Source organism: Fundulus heteroclitus, chromosome 16, assembly GCF_011125445.2.
Source record: "Fundulus heteroclitus isolate FHET01 chromosome 16, MU-UCD_Fhet_4.1, whole genome shotgun sequence".
NCBI lineage: Eukaryota > Metazoa > Chordata > Actinopteri > Cyprinodontiformes > Fundulidae > Fundulus > Fundulus heteroclitus.
The window spans coordinates 26,441,064-26,461,153 of NC_046376.1; the positions used below are offsets into that span (position 1 = coordinate 26,441,064).

At 40.9% G+C, this 20,090-nt stretch overlaps 1 protein-coding gene across 1 annotated transcript in view; it reads left to right on the plus strand.

Moving 5' to 3' along the window:
• Window positions 1-20,090, plus strand: part of LOC118566332 (unconventional myosin-XV-like) — a 41,847-nt gene that overhangs the window by 20,429 nt on the left and 1,328 nt on the right. The window contains exons 4-24 of the mRNA XM_036148051.1: window positions 498-607; window positions 868-942; window positions 3,376-3,466; window positions 3,600-3,605; window positions 4,810-4,913; window positions 5,007-5,070; window positions 5,146-5,259; window positions 5,345-5,506; window positions 8,191-8,307; window positions 11,073-11,131; window positions 11,237-11,360; window positions 12,632-12,727; window positions 12,886-13,017; window positions 13,113-13,238; window positions 14,787-14,864; window positions 14,963-15,120; window positions 15,252-15,297; window positions 15,384-15,508; window positions 17,145-17,262; window positions 17,809-17,984; window positions 19,398-19,482. Coding sequence (XP_036003944.1) covers window positions 498-607; window positions 868-942; window positions 3,376-3,466; window positions 3,600-3,605; window positions 4,810-4,913; window positions 5,007-5,070; window positions 5,146-5,259; window positions 5,345-5,506; window positions 8,191-8,307; window positions 11,073-11,131; window positions 11,237-11,360; window positions 12,632-12,727; window positions 12,886-13,017; window positions 13,113-13,238; window positions 14,787-14,864; window positions 14,963-15,120; window positions 15,252-15,297; window positions 15,384-15,508; window positions 17,145-17,262; window positions 17,809-17,984; window positions 19,398-19,482 — 2,166 coding nt within the window. The remainder of the gene's footprint in view (window positions 1-497; window positions 608-867; window positions 943-3,375; window positions 3,467-3,599; window positions 3,606-4,809; window positions 4,914-5,006; window positions 5,071-5,145; window positions 5,260-5,344; window positions 5,507-8,190; window positions 8,308-11,072; window positions 11,132-11,236; window positions 11,361-12,631; window positions 12,728-12,885; window positions 13,018-13,112; window positions 13,239-14,786; window positions 14,865-14,962; window positions 15,121-15,251; window positions 15,298-15,383; window positions 15,509-17,144; window positions 17,263-17,808; window positions 17,985-19,397; window positions 19,483-20,090) is intronic.

Below are 20,090 nucleotides of genomic sequence, written 5' to 3' on the forward strand. Positions count from 1 at the left end.
GCTGTGTCAGTTTTTTTGTTGTTGCTGTATTTCCTTTTAAAAAAAGTATTAAATCACCAGTCCACAGAATAATTCCCTAAATGTTTTGAGAATTATCACAATGTTTGTGGTTTTTAGACAAATGTGAGACTGCCATCTGTGCCGCTTTTAGCCTACTTCATGTTGGTTCTTTTTAATTTATTTCTGGATTGTACATGCCAGCCAGTAATTTCCCCAGGAGTCGCAAGTGATGTTGAAGTTAGCTTTCCAAAAAAGTTCATTAACCACAGGTAATTCATTATTAACAAAGGGGGCAGTAACTTACATTTTCCTATAGGCCCAGGCTGGTTTGAATTTGTTTTAAGTAATCATTTGAAAACTGCATTTTATATTCATCTTCACCTGATGTTGTTTGATGATCTGAAACCACAGTACAACAAAATTATGTCCATACACTTTTTTAATTGTATTTTTCTGCCATTACTCGTCTTCTGTCACTCTTTACATATCTCTTTCAGACATACATAGGTAGTATACTGGTGTCTGTGAATCCCTACAAGATGTACAACATTTATGGGACTGATGTTGTGCTGATGTACAAGGGTCATGCTCTGGGAGAGCACCCTCCGTAAGTAACGTTCGTTCTTTAAATTAGGACATAGCAAGTATACAAAACAAAAACATACATTTAAAGCCTTGTCACTGATATGGCGTACTATCATTGACTATTAGATGGTATTTGTAATTTACAGCAAAAAAAGGTGGAAAAAATTATATATATATTAATATATAATGTGTATTAATCTATACATGTTTTGACTTTTTTTGTTGACTTTTGATTTCACGTGTGTTCAGTTGATTTCTCTCCTGTGACTTTTTGTCTTGCAGGCATTTGTTTGCTATAGCAAATGCTGCTTACTCCAAAATGATGGATGCCAAACAAAACCAGGTGATAATAATCAGGTAAGAGATGTAATCGCTTTATCTGTATGTAAAGAAGGTGATTTTCAACTTCAAAAAGCTACAAGCCAAATGTAATAAACAAAATTACGGTGCTTTTTTGCTACTTTTTAAACCTCTATAAGTGCAGCTCTTAAAAGTTTTGTATCATCTTAGAATTTGTTTGGAAAAATAACTTTTTCAATAGTTTAAAATTTGAAATCCAGAATATTGTGCAGATTATACCCACATAATTAAGTATTCAATCATTATTTATGTTCCTGTGGTGGCAAAACCCACTATTAGTTAAATAGCTTACTGTAGATACCATGGGTACATACTGTGCCCAAGGGTGATGTGGCCCTTGAAGGTCAGCGAAGTCCCTTCCTCAGTGGCAGACAAGATGGACAGGCTGGCAAACATGTTCATCAAGAAGTGGTTGGGAGCACTGAGATTTGCCTGGGATTCAAGCAGGAGAAGGCTTGAATAGTGCTGGAACTGAGGGGATCCACAGACCAGGTGGTGAGAGCAGCTGGCCCCAGAGAGATACGATGGAATGTTTTGGATCAAAACCCCTTTGTTTGTTAGAATGGCTCAGTCAAAGCCCAGACCAAAACACAATTGCCACCCAGTCTGATCTCAGCATATGTGTTTTTGCAAAGAACTGTCTCGACGGGGCTAAATACATATATATGCCGCACTTTTCAGATTTTTATTTATAAAATGTCTTAATAATTATGTAACATTTTGCTTCATCTTCACAATTATGCCTTTATTTGTGTTGGATTAGCATAATTAAATGATATACAAATCAAATACATTGAAGTTTGAGGTTCTAATGTGACAAAATCTCAAAAAGTCCAGCATTTTGTGCAAGCCACTGCCCATTAATTTTCTATTCTATTTCCCCAGGTGGGAATACATGTGGGTTGGTGTTTTGAGAAACGAGCAGAAACGGGCCAGGCATACAAAAACAACAAAAACAAAAAACCTTGCACTCACCTCGAACACTTTAGTCATATTTGGAAGCAGACACCTGTAAGGGAAGCCCAACATGGTCTGGGCCAGGAGCAGATTGTGTTTCAGAGTCTTGCGTGTGGACTGCCGGTTTGTGTGTGCTGGTGTGTCATCGAGTGCGTGTCGAGGGCTAACTGAGGTCTAGTGTTCAGTGACCATTACCGGCCTGATTCTTAGCCAAGAAGCCTGTGAGCTGAAACCTTATGCTGGAAAGTTGTGAAGGCGCCCCGGTCCCTAAACACACAAAAACACACACCGGTCTACCGTCCCCCGGCGTGGCCTGCGTAATGGTTGCATTTAGTGCTAATCTGTTGGCGGTGGTACAACACTGGATGTTTACGCGTTGGCATAGTGAGAGACTGTTTCAGATAGTTTAACTCAAAAGTGGAACGGAGTCCTTGCCTAATTGCGAGCTTAGGTTGTTTTCATGTAACTGAACCAATTAGGCCAAACGCTGATCACCGACAGGCCGGCGAGGAGGATCAAATTATTCCAGTACTTAGGAAACTTAAAGAAAGTTCTCGTTCTAAAAAACAAGTCTGTCTATTTCTATTGTTGGGCCATTTTGTGTTTTGCTCTGGAAGGGCAGCAGGGTTGTTAAAAGACACATCTCATCAAAGAAAATGATTCAGCAGCTTTTTGGATGTTAGTTTGGTGGCCACTAATGAACAATTTCCTGTAAATATAAACGTACAGCACTGTTCCTATGTCATTTTCCCTTGACAACACAACGTGGTGCACAATTGACAGGTGGAAGGAAAGTGCAACATTGTTTTCAAAGGTTTTTACAAATAAATATCTGAAAAGTGAGGCATGCATTCATATTCAGACCCTCGTCGTAATCAATGCCTTGTAAAACCTTTTTCTGCTGTTAGAGCTGCAAGTCGCTTGGGTGTGTTTCTACCATCTTTGCACATCTGTGGTCTGAAATATTCACCCTGTTTTTTAAAAACAGCTCAAGACTCATTCAGATTAGAATGGGGGTGTCTATGAATATCAATTTTCTTGCCAGATTCGCAATTGGCGTCAGTTCTGGCCATTCTTGACAGTACTTTGGTCTAAAACCATCCTATCATAGCTATGACTGTATGTTTCCTATAGATTTTCTTCCAGACGTGTTTTACATTTAACTCCCCTCTCCCCGTTGAATAAAAGCCCCCTCATAGCATGATGCTGCAACCACCGTGTTTCCCTGTGGAGAGCATGTTTTCAGTGAGATCTGTAGCTACTCATCACTAATAGCATTTTCCAGGAAGACCCAAAGTTCAGGTTTGGTCTTTTCTGGCCACAGCCAAATGCATGCCATATTTTTAGACTTTTACCTGTGACAATGGTACAAAACACGTTTCATTTCCCTGACACTATGCAGTCATGCATTACTTTGTGCTCATCTGACAGAGTTACTGACGAGTACGTTGAATGGTGGTTACTGTGTTTTAGTGGGGAGAGTGGGTCTGGAAAAACAGAGGCCACCAAACTCGTGCTTCGCTACCTGGCAGCAATAGATCACAAGTCCAATCCTGTTCAACAGGTATGAGCACTCATCCTGACATGTGCACACTAATGCTTATACAGTATTTGATAAACCAACCTATGGTGACCAGAAATACTTCTCTCCTTAAACGTTTTCCCCGTTTGTCTCTGATGGCTTTTCGCGGGGAAAGATTGAGGTAATTATCCCTTCTGCATGTCTCGAGCCTTGCCTTTTAAAACCTCTTTTCACCTTTGTTGATTAGCATTGAAAGTTTCAGTGTTTTGTTAGTGTCCGTGCTTCATTAATCCCACTTGAAGACTAATGTGCGCTGTACACCCTACATTTTGGGTTTAGCGTTTTTTTAAGCATCTTAATGGTCTTGCCCCGTCATACTCAAAGTATCTTTTACAATGACATACATCCCCAAGAACGCTAAAGCCAAACAACCAGTTGCTCTCAGGTGTTCTGAGGTCCAACCATAAAAGTAGAGAAGATCCTTCCTTCTCTGTTGCAGTCCCCAAACTGTGGAATAATCTACCCATCCAAATAAGAGCTGATCATAATCTCAAGAATTTTAAGGTGCTTTTAAAGACCCATCTCTTCTCCTTGGCTTTTGAATGTAATAAAGCTTGATACCTTAACTATTTTATTTCTACATTGTTTTTATTTCCTTTTAAACTAAAGCAGAACTTTATTCTCTGCCTTCTGTGTGTCAGTTCTCTTTTCTTTTCAACCACTCCTATTGTTAGTTTGCTGACCTCAAACCAACAACAAAAAACTGGACATTTTGGGGCAGAGGACCTAAAATCACTTCAGTTTTTGCACCATTGAGAGCAATTTGACTTATAGTTTGTTCTTTTGTGAACTTCTGTATATAGGACGATTTAAAGAAGCTGTCCCAGATATTTCTATAAATTCAACGTCTGTATCTTTAGACTCACTTCCTAAGAGGATTAATGTGTTGTTATAGCGTCATTACAGCTTTCTGTATGCACTTGTATTTTATTAGCATAATACGTTATACTGTCTTAAGTTAAGAAATACTCTAATAATAATTTGATTTCTCTTTAATCACCAGATAAGCCGGGTTACTGTTCATCATACAAACTGTTAGAAGGGCTAATTCTACAACATGAGCACCACAGCACTCACATGCCATTTATACTGCATATGTGTGCTGGCGCTACAGTATTTATGCATCTGCTAATCAGATATTATAATAATTCAGCATCAACATCTCATGCAACATTGTAGCAAGACACTTTTTTTTTAAATGTTTTTATTTTTTCTGAATGGATGTGCAAAAACACTTGATGATGCACCGTCCATGTGCACCTCTGAAGCTCGGCACCTGAGTTGATGAAGGTCGCTCACTTGCTTCGTGTTTGAACATCTGGCAGATCCTTGAGGCAGCTCCTCTGCTGGAATCCTTTGGAAATGCCAAAACTGTGCGAAACGATAATTCCAGCCGCTTTGGGAAATACGTAGAGGTCTATCTGGAGGAGTGAGTATGGAAAAGAAACGTCGGTGTTACCACAACTCTTCAGTAATCGTACTCATGTGTAATTTTGTTTTCCCTCTGCCCCTGTTTGTCTAGTGGTGGAATCAGCGGTGCCATAACCTCTCAGTATCTGTTGGAAAAGTCCCGTATTGTCTTCCAGGTAATCCTCTTAAACGGATACACCATGATACCTCCTGTAGTTCTCTGTGGAATGACCTGCTGATGTCTGCTTCAGGCCAAAGATGAGAGGAACTATCACATCTTCTACGAGATGCTGGCAGGTCTTCCTTCTCAGCAGAAGCAGGCTTTCTACCTGCAAGATGCGGAAACCTACTATTACCTCAATCAGGTAGAACAGTGTGCAGCACCGCGTCCTCCTTGCCAATCATGTTGTTCGGTTCCCTCTTCAGTTTGAACTCTGTCTTGGAATAAAGGGAGGGGACTGTTTGATAAGAGGAAAGAGCGATGCAGATGATTTCCAACGCCTGCTGTCTGCCATGGAAATCCTTCACTTCTCCCCTGAAGACCAGTCTGCCATCTTTAGAGTCCTCTCGTCCATACTGCACCTGGGCAATGTTTACTTTCAAAGACACGAGGTAATACTCTTGGTTAATCCCTGCTTTGCAATTATCCCAATTTTGTATCTACTTTTAAAATGTAGCTTATGAAGTGTGCGCTAAAGAGAGGAGTAGGTGCAATCCCAGTTTGGAGACTGCCGTTCCCATTAGACTGTCAAGCTGATTGCTAAACATAGCGAGGCCTATTTGAGAGCAAGTTCCCACCGTCTCAAAGCACAAAAACTTCTGAGCATTCGACAGCATTACAGAGATTGGTGTTGCTAGGCTAACTGTGTGTGCTATTACAGTTAAAAACATCCCACCACTAGCCAGCTGAGATTGCTAGAAATGGTTTTGATTTTCTAACCATCAGTTGTGTTTATCTGTTAGAATCAGAATCCTCTTTATTCAGCCATGATTGGAATTATGCCACAGATATTTGGTATACATATGTAAACGGTATGTTCATTTTATTATGTAAAGAAAAGAAAGAGTGCACTGCAAAAACAGAACTAAAAATATGTCAAATTTTCTTGAAATTAGTGTATTTGTCCTTGATTTGAGCAGGTAAATAAGACTATTTGCCAATGAAATACGATTTTTTTCACTTAAAATAGGAATAATTCATCTCCATAATCTTATTTCAAGTGCAGGATGTCTAATTATCTTATTTTAGGGGTAAAGATACTTATTCCATTGGCAGATAATCTTATTTACTGGCTAAAATCAAGGACAAATAGACTAACTTTAAGAACATTTTACTTGTTTTTAGATCCGTTTTTTTCAGTGTGAGGTTGTGAAAGTGCAGTGTCCTTAACATGTTTCACAGCAGTGCAGCCAACTACTACTCAGGCTGTAAGGTGTTCATTGTGTTCATCAGAGAGAGACCCCAGGGGGAAGAAACGGTCTCTGTTGCGGCTGATTCTTGCAAATAGTGCTCTGTAGCATTGAACCGAAGGTCAAGGTCTAAACTGTTTGTGTGCAGAAGAGATGTTAGCAGCCTTTTTCCTGACCCTAGATCTGTAAAAAATCCTGGATGGAGGGAGGGAAGGGAAGCCGCTAGATATTTCTGCAGATATAGTTGTTTGTTGCACTTTGGACCTATCCTGCTTTGTGGATGAGCCAAACCACACAGTGATGACTGAACACAGGAAAGACTGATTCATAGCAATGTAGACGATGACCAGCAGCTCCTGGGGAAGCTTGCACCTCTTGAGTTGCCGTAGGAACTACAGTCTCTGCAGGGCCTTCTTCTGAACAGTGTCTCTGTGTGAGGCAGCAGCTCAGGTTCTCAGGAGATGGAAGAGATCCACATCAGACATGCTATTATTGAGGATGGTGAGGGGAGACAGTGTGGGGGAAGTTCTCCAAAAGTCCACTGTCATCTTTACAGTCTTGAGCAGGTTATCAAGGTCCAGGTGGTTCTGGTTGATTAATTGGACCAGCCAATCCACTCCTTGTCTATATGGGGACTAGTGAATCAGACCCATGACAGTCATCTGCACAAATTCGGGAGTTTCAGGACCCTCTAAACTTGGGTATGACATAATTTCCAGATCTGACTTCCAAGACAGATCAGATGCAGCCTGAGACCCTAAACTTTCCAGTTTTGAGTTCCTACTTTAGGTGGAGGCGGGTGAACAGATCATTACAAATACCTGCAATACAATTCAATGACAATGCAATTCTCATTATTCCATAGTGTTTACTCAGTGGGATAGAAACAAAGAAACGGTTCATTACTGGAACATCCACACATTCTGTACAAGAAGTCAGCATTGGTGAGAATCCTCCACTTTTACGGGAAAGGGTTCGGAGTTCACCTTCTTGTTGATTTCTCTGACTTGGACTTCAAAAGTTCAGGGCTCGTATTCACAAAGATTCTCCCAGAGAGCTCCTAGCTTAGCCTAGAAATTCGTGCCTCGGAGTCTTAGCTTAAGAGTGATTCAGATCACTGCTGAGAGCGACTCAGCAGTGATCTGAATGTTTTTTATCTTAGTGAGGAGGTATGGGTGCCCCCGTTGCTAGGTGTAACACTGTCTTACAACAGCTGTGATTGGTTGATAGTACAAAGGGAAAACAAACACACACACACACACACACACACACACACACACACACACACACACACACAAATGTGCTTCTAATCAAAGGAGAGACATAAACTGATTTTTTTGTTATGTTTGCTCGCCATACTGGTCATTTTACTACTTCGTCTATTTAACATTAATGTGCGCTCACCTGTCAGCATTTTATTTTGGTTGCCCGCTTGTATAAAGTGGTTTTATTTGGCAAGACGACCAACATATCAATAATTCTAGATTGTTAACGAAGTTTATGTGTTCATTTCCCTCTTAGGCTCGCTAAACATCCTCCTCACTACTCCTAACATTTTTTCCCTTTAAGACCTCTCTTAATGCCTTGGGTGCTTTGTGAATAAATTTTATGTTACTGATGTTACTTATCTAAGAATTCGTGAAACTCTTAAGATTTTTCCTAAAATGACATCCCTAAGAGCTACGTTTAGTCGTAGGATTCTTTGTAAATACGGGCAGATAATTTTTATTTACTGATGTGCAGCTGTAAACTCAGCTTAAACTCAGCTCCTTCTATATGTAAGCTTAATTTCCTTGTACTGATTCGATATGAATCAGTACAAGGAATCAGTACATTGACGGTACATCATCAGACTAAATACATTTTCCTTTTTCCTTGCTGTAAAGGAGGCCGATGGCCAGGAGGTGGCGTCAGTGGTGAGCGCTCAGGAGATCCGGGTGGTTGCAGAACTGCTGCAGATCTCACCTGAGGGACTACAGAAAGCCATTACTTACAAAGTCACGGTCAGTATCAACCCAGATTATGTTCTGTTTTAGTAGGAGTTTACATTTCGTTCCCAGATGTGTCAGAGGTGCTTCGCTCTCCTCCTTTCCTGATTACCGCTTGACGTCTGACATCTTGACTCCTCTGAGTTAGACCACCAGGTTCACGGGGCAGCCTCTCTCTTGCTTACACAGGCACAGTGACAATGGAAGTATTGTATTGGCCCCAGTCTCCCTTACACGGACACAAAGGAGACACGTGTTGCCCCCCCCCCCCCCACACACACACACACACACAGAAAAAACACACAAACGAAACACACTCCTGTCACTGATCTACCTCAATTATCATGTCCACTTGCTTTCCTTAGGAGGATGTTTTCAGCAAAGTGGACTGTTTCTCACATTGTGCTGAATTTTAACATGTACGTTTTCTGTGATCTAAATCATCACGTTACTCTGGCTGACCTCCAACATGTAGTGTTTTACATGTGGGCCTAGGAGGTCAGTTTTGGTCTCATTCCACCAAAGCAGCTTCTTCCACATGCTGTGTGCCCTATGTGGCTACGAGGCTTGTGACAAACGGCAAACAGCTGTTCTAATGACTTTCCTTTAAAAACAGCCATCTTCTTGCCACCCCTCCAAAAAGACCAGAATTAGTAAGTAAACAACTAATGGTCACCAGATACTTCGACGTGAGCTGTGAATCTCTGCAGCTCTTCCAGTTTCAAGAGATCCACAACGACCTAAACCTTTTAAATGTATCTTTCCACTTTCTCCCTGGCCTCTGTGCTGCGTTCTTAGTTCTTCAGTCTGTTCACTGATGTTCTCTAACATGCCTCTAAAACCTATACAGGACCGCTGGATTTATATTAAGACAAAGTTGCAAACAGAAGGACTCCAATGACTAACTAGGTGACTTTTGAAGGCATTTTGATGCACTGGATTTTATTTGAGGGATTCAGTGTAAAAGGGGGCATGATGCACGCTCGACCATTCAGAAATGTGTTAGGGGGGAAAAACATATCTCTCTTTTTTCCACATCACATTTACTATATGCAGTACTTTGTGTTTGTTTTTCACTTTTAATCCATATAAAACACTTTTATTTACAATCTGAGGTTGTAATATGACAAATGAGAAAAAGGTCAGGGGGAATGAATACTTTTGCGAGGCACTTTGCTTACTTTATCCCCTCATGCCACACTGGCTTGTTAGGTTTACTTTTTGAATACTAAAGTTACAAAATTTGGATGTGATAAGATTTTGGTAACGCTTTACGACAGATTTTTGATGAACGTCTCTTCTCTGTGCTATGATCTTGGTTTATCACATAAAGACAATCTGGCCTCATTCTGATCCAGAGTCTATATTAGCAGATGTTCTTGATCTCAGACACATCTCTCGAACTCTCAAACACTCACCTAACCGCTTAACGACTGAGGTCTACATATAATATTTGTAGAGTAATCAAATAAAAAAAACAACAAGGCTTGTTTCAGTTGATCCGTGTGTTTGGGTTGTAGTATTAATCTGGAGCATTTGTACATAACCACACTCTGCACACAGAGTTTATTGGATAGAAAAAGCAAGGATGGTTGAAACTTCAGTCTTTATTTCTTGCCAGAGCTAATGCCGATAATGTAGAGAATGCCGTTGATGCCAGGTGAGAGAAAATACCCAGCAAGACCCAACGCTGACAGTGGTCCGCACTTAAGAAACATCATCTTGAAGTAATATGTCATTATGTCCAAACTTTTTTTTTTATTCCTCGTCCTTAATCACGTGAGCAAAGCACAAAAGTCTTATTTTTGTATTTTACATAAATCTCTGAATCAGCTTCTCTGAGAAATTTGAAATCCACTTATTTGTCAAATTATGAGGCTGATTTCCATAAATAGTGTCAGATAAGTGGAAGAAGTCGGGTTATGTCTTCCTTGAACCCCACGTAATGTAGTTAAAGCCCCTTTCTTCTTTTTTTTCCAGGTAGGTCCACTTATTTGTTGAATGAGAGCGTGTGCCATCTTCAGAGTGCAATACATCTTCATCTCTGAGGATCCAAACAAAATGTAGACATATGAGCAGAACTCTCCCATCTCGTTATGCTAATAAATCAGACGTCACGGGCGAAAAAATTCCCTTGTTTTTCATTTCCACCTTGGATCCGTGAGCCAAATCATGTGGAAAAAAACGCGATATTCTCAGTCCAAAATGAAGGCTCTCTTCATGCCAGCCCAGTTTGTCCCATCCGACTGTTGTGAAACGCTTCATGAGGAAAGTGATGGTGGTGAGAGAGGAGTGAGAAAAAGAGAGAAAAATCTTATGTCTACCGCACGCCAATACGTACTTATATACACAAGGCAAGAGCCTTCTGCATTATTCAAACTCTAATTACAAAGGTGCGTATGTAACAGGAGAAGAGTCGGTGCTACCAGCTCCTTCCTCAGGCTGGAGGTGTGCGCACATCGAGAGCGTGCGTGTGTGTGCCGGTCAAGTGGATTTTGGCAAAGGAAGCTCTCGGCTCTCAAAGCGTCCTTTATCTGATCAGACTGAGTCTCGGCCCCTCGCATCCATGAGGTGGAGAGTGGGAGAGTGAGGCGGAGGAGCTGACAGGAAGCAATGTGTGTGATGGAGAAGAGGAGCGGGAGAGAATGCTAAAAGAAGTGGGAGAATAAAGGTCCTGATGCGGCCGGATCAGCATCCCACCCTGTGTACCTTAACTGAAATGTGTCAGCTTTATAATCCCTTCATAGTAATGACTGCTTGCGACTCCATTTCCTCTATAGGCGACAATGAGGGACAAGATCTACAGCCCCCTGACTGTAGAGAATGCCGTTGATGCCAGGTGAGAGAAAATACCCAGCAAGACCCAACGCTGACAGTTCACATGTATCCCCTTCCTTCAATATATAGATTTATATTAAATTGGCATTTATTTTGGGTTCTCCAGAGACGCTGTTGCCAAGATTCTGTACTCGCTTATCTTCCACTGGTTAACGGAAAGGATTAATGCTCAGGTGTACCCTCGCCAACACAGCCTGTCCATCTCTATTCTGGACATTTATGGATTTGAGGTAAGCAGGTGTTGTGTACTTATTTTTTTTTCTTCTTTAGGGAGAAATGAACAAAAAAAACAAACTTCCTGGAGTTTTATTTGAGTTTGAAGCAGTTCACTCTTCACACAGACGGCTGCTACAAAGACTTTCATGGGGGGGGGGACAAAAGTTAACATGACCCTGAACCATCGCAGGAAGCTGCAGTCTGTGTTCAGCACAATAGGCTGCTTGTTCTGTATCTCCTTATCACACCAGGCACCGTTTTCCAGAAGCCATAAATTCACCCAAGGGTAGACTGCACAGAATTCACAGGTCTGAAAGAAGCAAAAATAGGGTTTTTTCCATCGGTCAGAACATTATCAAACATACTCAACTAATCAGAGGTTGGTAGTAACTAGTTACATTTACTTGAGTATGTTTTTCACCATAATGTACTTTTAGGAGTACTTTTATCGCACTGTATGTTTTCTTTTACTTGAGTAATATTATTGTTAAGCATTGCTACTCTTACTAGAGTAAAACTTCTAGCTACTCTGCCCATCTAAACTTCACCGAATGCAGAACAGACTTGTCTTTACTAAAAACACACCAGAGAGACACACATGTACAGTTTATGTTGAAGCACACCACACTCCCTGCCCCCTAACTCTGGAAGTGCGGTCAACTGGCTTTCTCCTCAGTAGTTGACCAGAACAACCTGTCCGGTATCACCTATAAATCATAGTTGCTCTTATGTCCCAAACATACCACAGCTCATAGAGCCATATGAAATATGGAGATGGTGATACTAAAAACATAGCTCACTTTTTTATTTCCCCCACTTTTTAAGTTGCAGGTGTGGAAAATACAAGCTGGTAGTTATGTGTATGTTATTTGATTTCCTCTGCTTCTTACCCAACATGAACTAGCTTAGATAAAGAAGTTTAAAAAACAATCATATTTGGGATCCATGTCACATGGCTCATAGAGCAACTGCAGAGCAATTTTATAAAAAGCACACTACATTTACAAAGGGAGACACTTAAAAGCTGCACATTAGAGCAGTTTGTATAAACTTTAACCCCTATGGACTGTAGCTAGTTCTTCGTGTAAATGTGAATAAGGCTTAGTCAAGTGTTGGGAAAGCTGCAGGCCACTCACTATACAGGTCTACAGAGCCATGCACCGGTCTCTAACTATCATGCTCTGTGTTGAACATTGGAAAGAAGATCTTAAATAATTATCAGGTAAGAAGATTAGACATGAAGAATCACCTGGTGTGTGTGTGTGTGTGCGCTTGTTTGCAACAGGATCTGGCTTTCAACAGCTTCGAGCAGCTTTGCATTAATTATGCAAACGAATACCTGCAATTCTTCTTCAACCGGATCGTATTCAAGGAGGAACTGGTGAGGCTCAGTTCCACGCTAATTCTTCGGGAGAAACTCCGATCTCAGTATCCCCTGAGTAAAGCGACTGCAGACGCAGCGTTTGCAGACGTGGACAAAATGGATCTCACCTGTAGTGAAGAACGTTGAATAAACGCTGCCCTTGATCCCCCCTGCAGGAGGAGTACAGCAGAGAGCAGATCCCATGGCAAGACATCCCCTTCAGTGACAACCAACCCTGCATTGACCTCATCGCTGCTAAGCCTCATGGGATACTGAGGATTCTGGATGACCAGAGCTGTTTTCCCCAGGTGAGGATTGTCACGCCAGCAGGGAGTCCTTCGCGGCATGTAACATACGTACGTGATCAAAGTCCCAGTTAGATTTATGCCTACTTTATCGGCAGGCAACAGATCACACGTTTCTTCAAAAATGTCACTATCACCATGGCCACAGTCCGCTGTATACGAAGCCAAAGATGCCGCTCCCAGAGTTCACCATCAAGCACTTTGCCGGTCGAGTCACCTACCAGGTACCCAGCTGCTCATTGCTCAACTGTTAGATGTTTGCTAAACTTTGGAGTTCCTTGGTTTGGGTTCATACAGAATGCTGCACACCCTGGTGCCAGACGACGGATTCTTACTACATTTTTCACAAAAAAAATACACTTTTTGATACTACACGTTATAGCCCCAAACTTTTTTTTTACTGCTTTTAAATTACCAATGACTTTTTTTATTGGGATCTTATGTGATAAAGAAGAAGAAAAACACAAAATAATGCATACATGTAAAGTCGAAGAAGAAAGATTCATTGTTTTCCAAAGTTTTACAGTTTTGAACAGAAGGCGTGCATTTGTGTTCAGTCCTTTAGGGTCAATGCTTTGGGGAACTACCTTTGAATGCAGCCACAGCTGCCAATCTGCACAAATCTTGCACTGTTATGTTCAAAGATTTGATCTAAACCATGGCATTGTAGTTCATGCTGGATGATTAGGGTCTTCCTGTTGAAAGTGCATCATCCTCCCAAGTCTCTAGTCTTTTGCAGCCTCTAACAGGTTTTGTTCCAGGAACTTCTTGCCACCAACTCAGCATCCTTGCCCAGCTAAAGAAACACATCACCACAGCATGATGTTGCCACCACCATGTTTCAGCATAGGAATGGTGTGTACAGAATGATGCGCAGGAGTAGATTTTCTCCACACAGCATTGTGCATAAAGGACGAAAAGCTTCATTTTGGTCTCAACTGACCATAGCAGTCAGTTTGCTGTGTCTTTCTACATCACTGGTCCCCAACCTTGGTCTCTAGGAACCACTTTACTGCATGTTTTTTAAGACGGTGGGTCCCTGTAATCAGAGTCGCCCTATGAGGCCCATAGCAAAATGCAGACAGGACTTCTCATGGTGTCCTTTCGGCAATAGTTTTCTTCTTGCCACTCATCCGTAGATCTCTGCAGCTCCTCCAGAGTCACCATTTGCCTTCTTGCATCCATCCATCCAACCATCCATCCATCCATCCATCCATCCATCCATCCATCCATCCATCCATCCATCCATTTTCCGACACAGGTTGGGTTAGGGTTAGGGTTCCTTAGCTAACCCTAACCCTACCCCTAGGCACAGGTTGACTATATTTCCTTATTAGGGGACCTTTTAATGCATTTGGCTGCACTACGATTTAATTTAGGAGTGTGTGACTAAAGGACGTTGAACACAAGTACCCAGCACACTTTTCAAGTTTTTAATTGTAACCAAAGCTGCAAACCGTGCATAATTTTTCTCCTACTTTGCAACAATGCACTACTTTGTTTTGGTTTGTCATATTGAATTTTTTTTTTATTGATGTTCGAGGTTGTGACATGAAAAAATCTGAAAATACGTAGGGGGCACTATAACTTTCCCAAGGCACTAAATATAAGTTTGATACATTGACTCATTAAAAAAAGATATATTTGAAAGTGTTTTTTGATGGCCACATCAAATGTACTGCCTAAGGCTTAGTATAGGAAAGAAATTATAAATACTAAACCCAGAGACTGAACGTTTCGTCATTTAATAGTGTGAGGTGGTTCTGCTCCAGGTTTACAAGTTCCTTGATAAGAACCACGATCAAGTCCGACAAGAAGTGCTGGACCTGTTCATTCAGAGCAGAAACAAGGTGAGTGCATAAAAGCTGTTGAATTTTAATACACAGAAAAGCGTACTGAGGAGTCAGTTGCTGCTCACTGTGTAAACGCGATGTGCTTCTGTGTGCAGATGGTGTCAAACCTGTTCCTGGCTCACGCAGACGCCACAGGTCAGCAGAGGGGGGGCCACATGAGGAAGAGCAGCTCGGTCACCAGGAAGTACCAGCCGCCCACCGTCAGCAGCAAGTTCCAACAGTCCCTGCTGGAGCTCGTGGAGAAGATGGAGAGGTGAAGCGGCCGTGCTGTATTTCACTCAAAGACGTTGTCCCGGGTCAAAATAACTAAATCCGCTGTAGGATGAAAAGAAGACAAGCTGGTATTTGATAGCATTAATAGCCTTTTCTGATCTTTTATTTCAGGTGTAACCCTTTCTTTGTTCGCTGCATTAAGCCAAATAACATGAAGGTACGCCATGAGAAATAGTCTGTTTCTGGTCTCTTGGTGCGTGTACATATATGTCAGTGTATTCATGCATGTCCAACCGTGAACAGCGACCAGGCGTGTTTGAGGATGAACTGGTCAGCAACCAGCTGCGACACTCGGGGGTCCTCGAGACCATCAGGATCCGCAGAGAGGGGTACCCGGTCAGAATGCCATTCTACATATTTCTCTTCAGGTAGGGTACACACAGACGGTGCTTCGTCTACCTTTATTGACACACAGACGATATCTTTCCATAATTATTTGCAAAATAAAAATAAAAAAAAACTAATATGCAGTTTGTAAGCTCTGACAGCCAAAAAGATACGTTGTTCAAAACCAAAATAAATCAGACAAGATATCTTGGAGAGAATCACGGACCCCCACAGGTCTTGCTTAGGCTATTCTCGGATGAAATTTCTAGATGCCTGAAAGTCCCACATTCATCTTTTCAAACAATTATGTGCATGTACAATCACCATGAGAGAGTCTAGCTATGATATTGTTCAAAAAGGAAATGGGTTCTGTGTCCGAGATTAATGTGTGAAGCAAGTCCTGAGAGGCCACTCAGAGAGGAGGAAAGAATTAGTCCAAAAGCAACAAAAAAGTCTAATTATCATTTGCAAACGCCCTCAGGAATGAAGACTGGAATTTCTTTAGTTGTTCTGTGGTTTGATTAAAATAAAAGTGAAGTATTTGGCCAATTCAACTAATCTGTAGGGAATAGATGAAGCTTCCATGTCTGAGGACACCACCCCATTGTGCAACATCTCAAGAGATTTTAAAGCTTGACATGAATGGATCTTCCAAATGGACAATGACCCTAAAAATAAAACCGTACTAGTTACAAAGTGGCTGACAAACAACAAAGTGAATGTTTGAGCAGTTATCACAAACCCCTGATCTGAGTCTCGTAGAAACTTTGTGCGCAGACCCGAAAAGGTGCGTTTCAACAGCTAACCTAAAAAAGAAAGGTTTAGGCTGATTTAATGTCAGATATCAACCAATCCTATGCCTTACATTAACTACCAAGCACGGTGGTGGAGGGGTGATGAGCTGGGCTTGTTTTGCAGCCGCAGAACCTGGACACCTTGCAGTCATTTACCCAGCCTTAAAGTTCTCAGTATCATAAAGTAGTCTAGAGCAAACTATGTGTCTGTTTGTGATACTGGGTCATTCTCCAGATGACGATCCCAAGCACAGCAACACATCTCCAACAGAACAGCTGAAAAGAAAAATAATCAAAATGTTGTCATGACCCAGTAAGTTCTTAAACTCAACTTCACCATTGCACTGGTTAAGTGGAGAACTGTCTGTCCAGAAACACCTGTCTGCAAACTTCAATAGACGGAAACGAGGGTCTTACGAAAAGTGTCTGAAATCCTAATTCAAAGGAGATCGATCAAATCAGACAAAAGACCTCTTCTCGTTGGCGGTTCTTTAATTAACAGATTCCTGGGTGAGCCCCTCCCTCTGTGGCCCCCAATAACGTGAGAACAACAAACCTGGGGTAGGATAAAATGCAGTGTAGTTTTTGCAGAACGCCATAAGTTAGTCCCACTTTTCTGGGAGCCCATGGGGGGCGTCAACTACCCACGAGGAGGCCAACTACCCATCGACTGCACATCCATAAAAGCAAACTTAAACTTGTTGAGGGCACAACTGAACTGAAGATACGTTTGTTTTTGTTTATTACATGCCTAACTTTCTAATGATCTGGGCAGCAGCCAATATGACCCAGATAAAAAAAAACCATCACAGGTGGTTCTATAAGCAGTTGAATTACGGGGTTTAGTTTCCTTTTCCCCATCAGTGTAATATTTCTATTTCAGATACAAGTCCCTGGTTGGACTTAAACAGCCACCAGCAGCAAATGGAGAAAACTGTGTGATTATGCTGAGTAAGCTGTGTCCCCTCCGACCAGGAGCCTTCCACGTCGGGGTATCTAAGGTGAGATACAGCATCTCAACAAAAAAACAGCGCTGCAACCTGAGCAACACATTATTCTATTGGAAGTAGGGCTGGGCGACATGGATCAAAAATAATATCTTGATATTTTTAGGCTGAATGCCGGTTTACAATATTTTCCTTGATATGTTTTCTTTTCATAAAGGAATTATAAAAGCGCATCTCTGAATCAAAGCTTTATCCCAAATGTCTCACAGGCACATTTTTCTAACAAACATGAGAAACGGCTGAAAATTAAAGCTACTGGACTACATAAAATTAAAATTCTAATGCAACATAGACTTGATATAAATGATATAGTCTCATTTTATCTCTCTCTTTTTTTAAATTGCAGTATTTTTAAAATCTCGATATATTGCCCAGCCCTAGTTGGAAGCAACAGTTTGTGGTGGCATAATACCTTAATGGCACCACAAACTATCATATCCGTCATTTATATGTTAGGGGTAAAATGATGTCCTCGTTTTAAAGATTACACGTGTAATTGAAAACCACTCGTTTGTATTTTTGTGTGTGTTTAAATGGCAGCTGTTTTTAAAGGAGGACATCTACCAGCTGTTGGAGTGCAAACGAGAGAAATCCCGGGAGCTCGCTGCTCTCACGTTGCAGCGTTACACCCGCATGTTCTTTGTCAGGAAACGCTTTATTGCCTTCCGTAAAAAAATCATCGGGTTTCAGGCCCATTCCCGGGGCTACCTTCTGAGGTGAGACGTGACACAAACAGATTTAAAGGTACAGTGCCTTAAAAAAGCTTTCAGACCAGTTGAACTTTAACTTTACCCCATTTCCCTACAGTCTTCAATGTATTTGTAGGGGGGGTTCTATGCGATGAACCACAGAAAAGTAGCACATGGTTGTGAAGCTGAAAGATCATCCTAGTTATCCAATTTTTTTTACAAATAAAAGTCAGAAAAAAATGTTGGGTACATTTGTATTCTTTACCCATTACTCTGAAAATCCTAAATAAAATCCAGTACAACTAACTGTCTTCTTGGGTCACCTAATTAGTAAATAGACTCAACATGTGTGTAGTTTAACCTATAAATGCAGCTGTTGTATGTGGGCCTCAAAGATATGATAGAGAAAATTAGAGAACAAACTACATCATAGAGACCAAGGAACCTAGCAGACAGGTCAGGGAGAAAACTGTGGGGAAGTTTGGGAAACGCAGACAGCACTGCTCACTCCATCAACTGGAAACCTGCCAAAACATGGCCGTTCACCACCCTGACAAACTGGGCAAGAAAAGCACTGATCAGAGAAGCAACCCAGAGGCCTTCAGAGCTGCAGAGAGCCACAGCTCAGGTGTAATTTTATTTTGAAAACTGGGCTTTAATGGATGAGGGGTGAGAACAAAGCCATTGTTGAAAGAAATCCATAACAACTCCCATTTAAAGGTTACCACAAGCCAAGCAGAAAGCCATTTCATATCAGTTTTGGTTCCTAAATCCAAAACTTTTGTGTCTTACAGAAAGCTAACACTGCACATAATCTTTAACAACCCCCCTCCTCCCTTTGTTGTAGGCCTAGTCAAAGTCTGAACGTAAATCCATTTAGGAATCTGTGGCTAAATTTCAAAATTGTTCACAGATTCTGCCTATTCACCATTTTTTAAAGTAGTTTTCTTTTTTTTTTCCAAAGACAAATGGACACTTAAACTTCTAGATGAATCAAAGATGCAAGAGACCCCAAAAGAGTTGCAGGTGCAATTGTAGCATAAGAAGGTTGGAATCAACAGGACTGAAAAGGAATGTACAATTTTTTTTTTTTTAAAAAAACAGTGTCATTTTCCTTCATCTTCACAATCATTCTCTACTTTGTGTCAGTCACCAACTAAAATATAAATGAAATGCATTGTGATGCGACAAAATGTAAGAAACTTCAAGGGGCATTGACACTTTTGCGAGGAATCTCGATTGGATAATAAAGGAACAAACACGGCACAACATCTGATACAATATTGCATGCAAGTATGTTAATCTGGGGGGGTCACTGCTTCAGCTTGTACAGGTAAGAATGAAGAGGAGACGCATCTTTTCATTCTGTCCAGCAAAATGTCCCAGTTTTTAGACTTGGATAAATTTAACAATGACTTCAGTCGTTACTCTCTTCTGTAGGAAGCGCTTCATGAAAATGAGAGAGAGTCTGGTCCGGTTCCGCTCTTATGTGCGAATGTATGTCAACCGCAAACAATACATCAAGGTACATGCAACCTCTCGCTATTTTATTCAACGTTTATATCTTTTTGTATTGGTAGAAAAATCTGCAATCACAAGTTTTCTTGAAAACAATTCAAATGATTGGTAGCACTTTAAAATACCTACATCTTATTTAATTAATTAATTAATAATTAATAAAACTAATTATTAATAAAGAGTTAATTATATAATTAATTATAGATGACTTATACTTCATTTATGGTTAGAGAGTGTCTGAATAAATGATTTACTAATCCTGCAGTGCATGAATACCTCAGGTAATTGCTGGTAGTCAGTTAAGTCTTTTTGTGAACCCTTCTAAGGTGAAGACTATTTATGCTTTATTGTTAATCAGAAAACCTGAAAGACCACAATTTCATCTTCACCTGAGGAAATCAGACCAAAATCAAGCCAGGAGACATGGGAGAGCGAAAATACATTTCTTTATTGAACTTTTCAAAATGTGAACAAAACAAGGCATTAAACAAATATATGTCTGGAATAAAACACAGTGTAACGGAAATTGTGCATAAAATACATAACAAACTTGCCTCATAAAAAAAAAAAAACTCACAGCAGCTGGCAAAAGTCTCAAAAATGTAAACTTGTGAA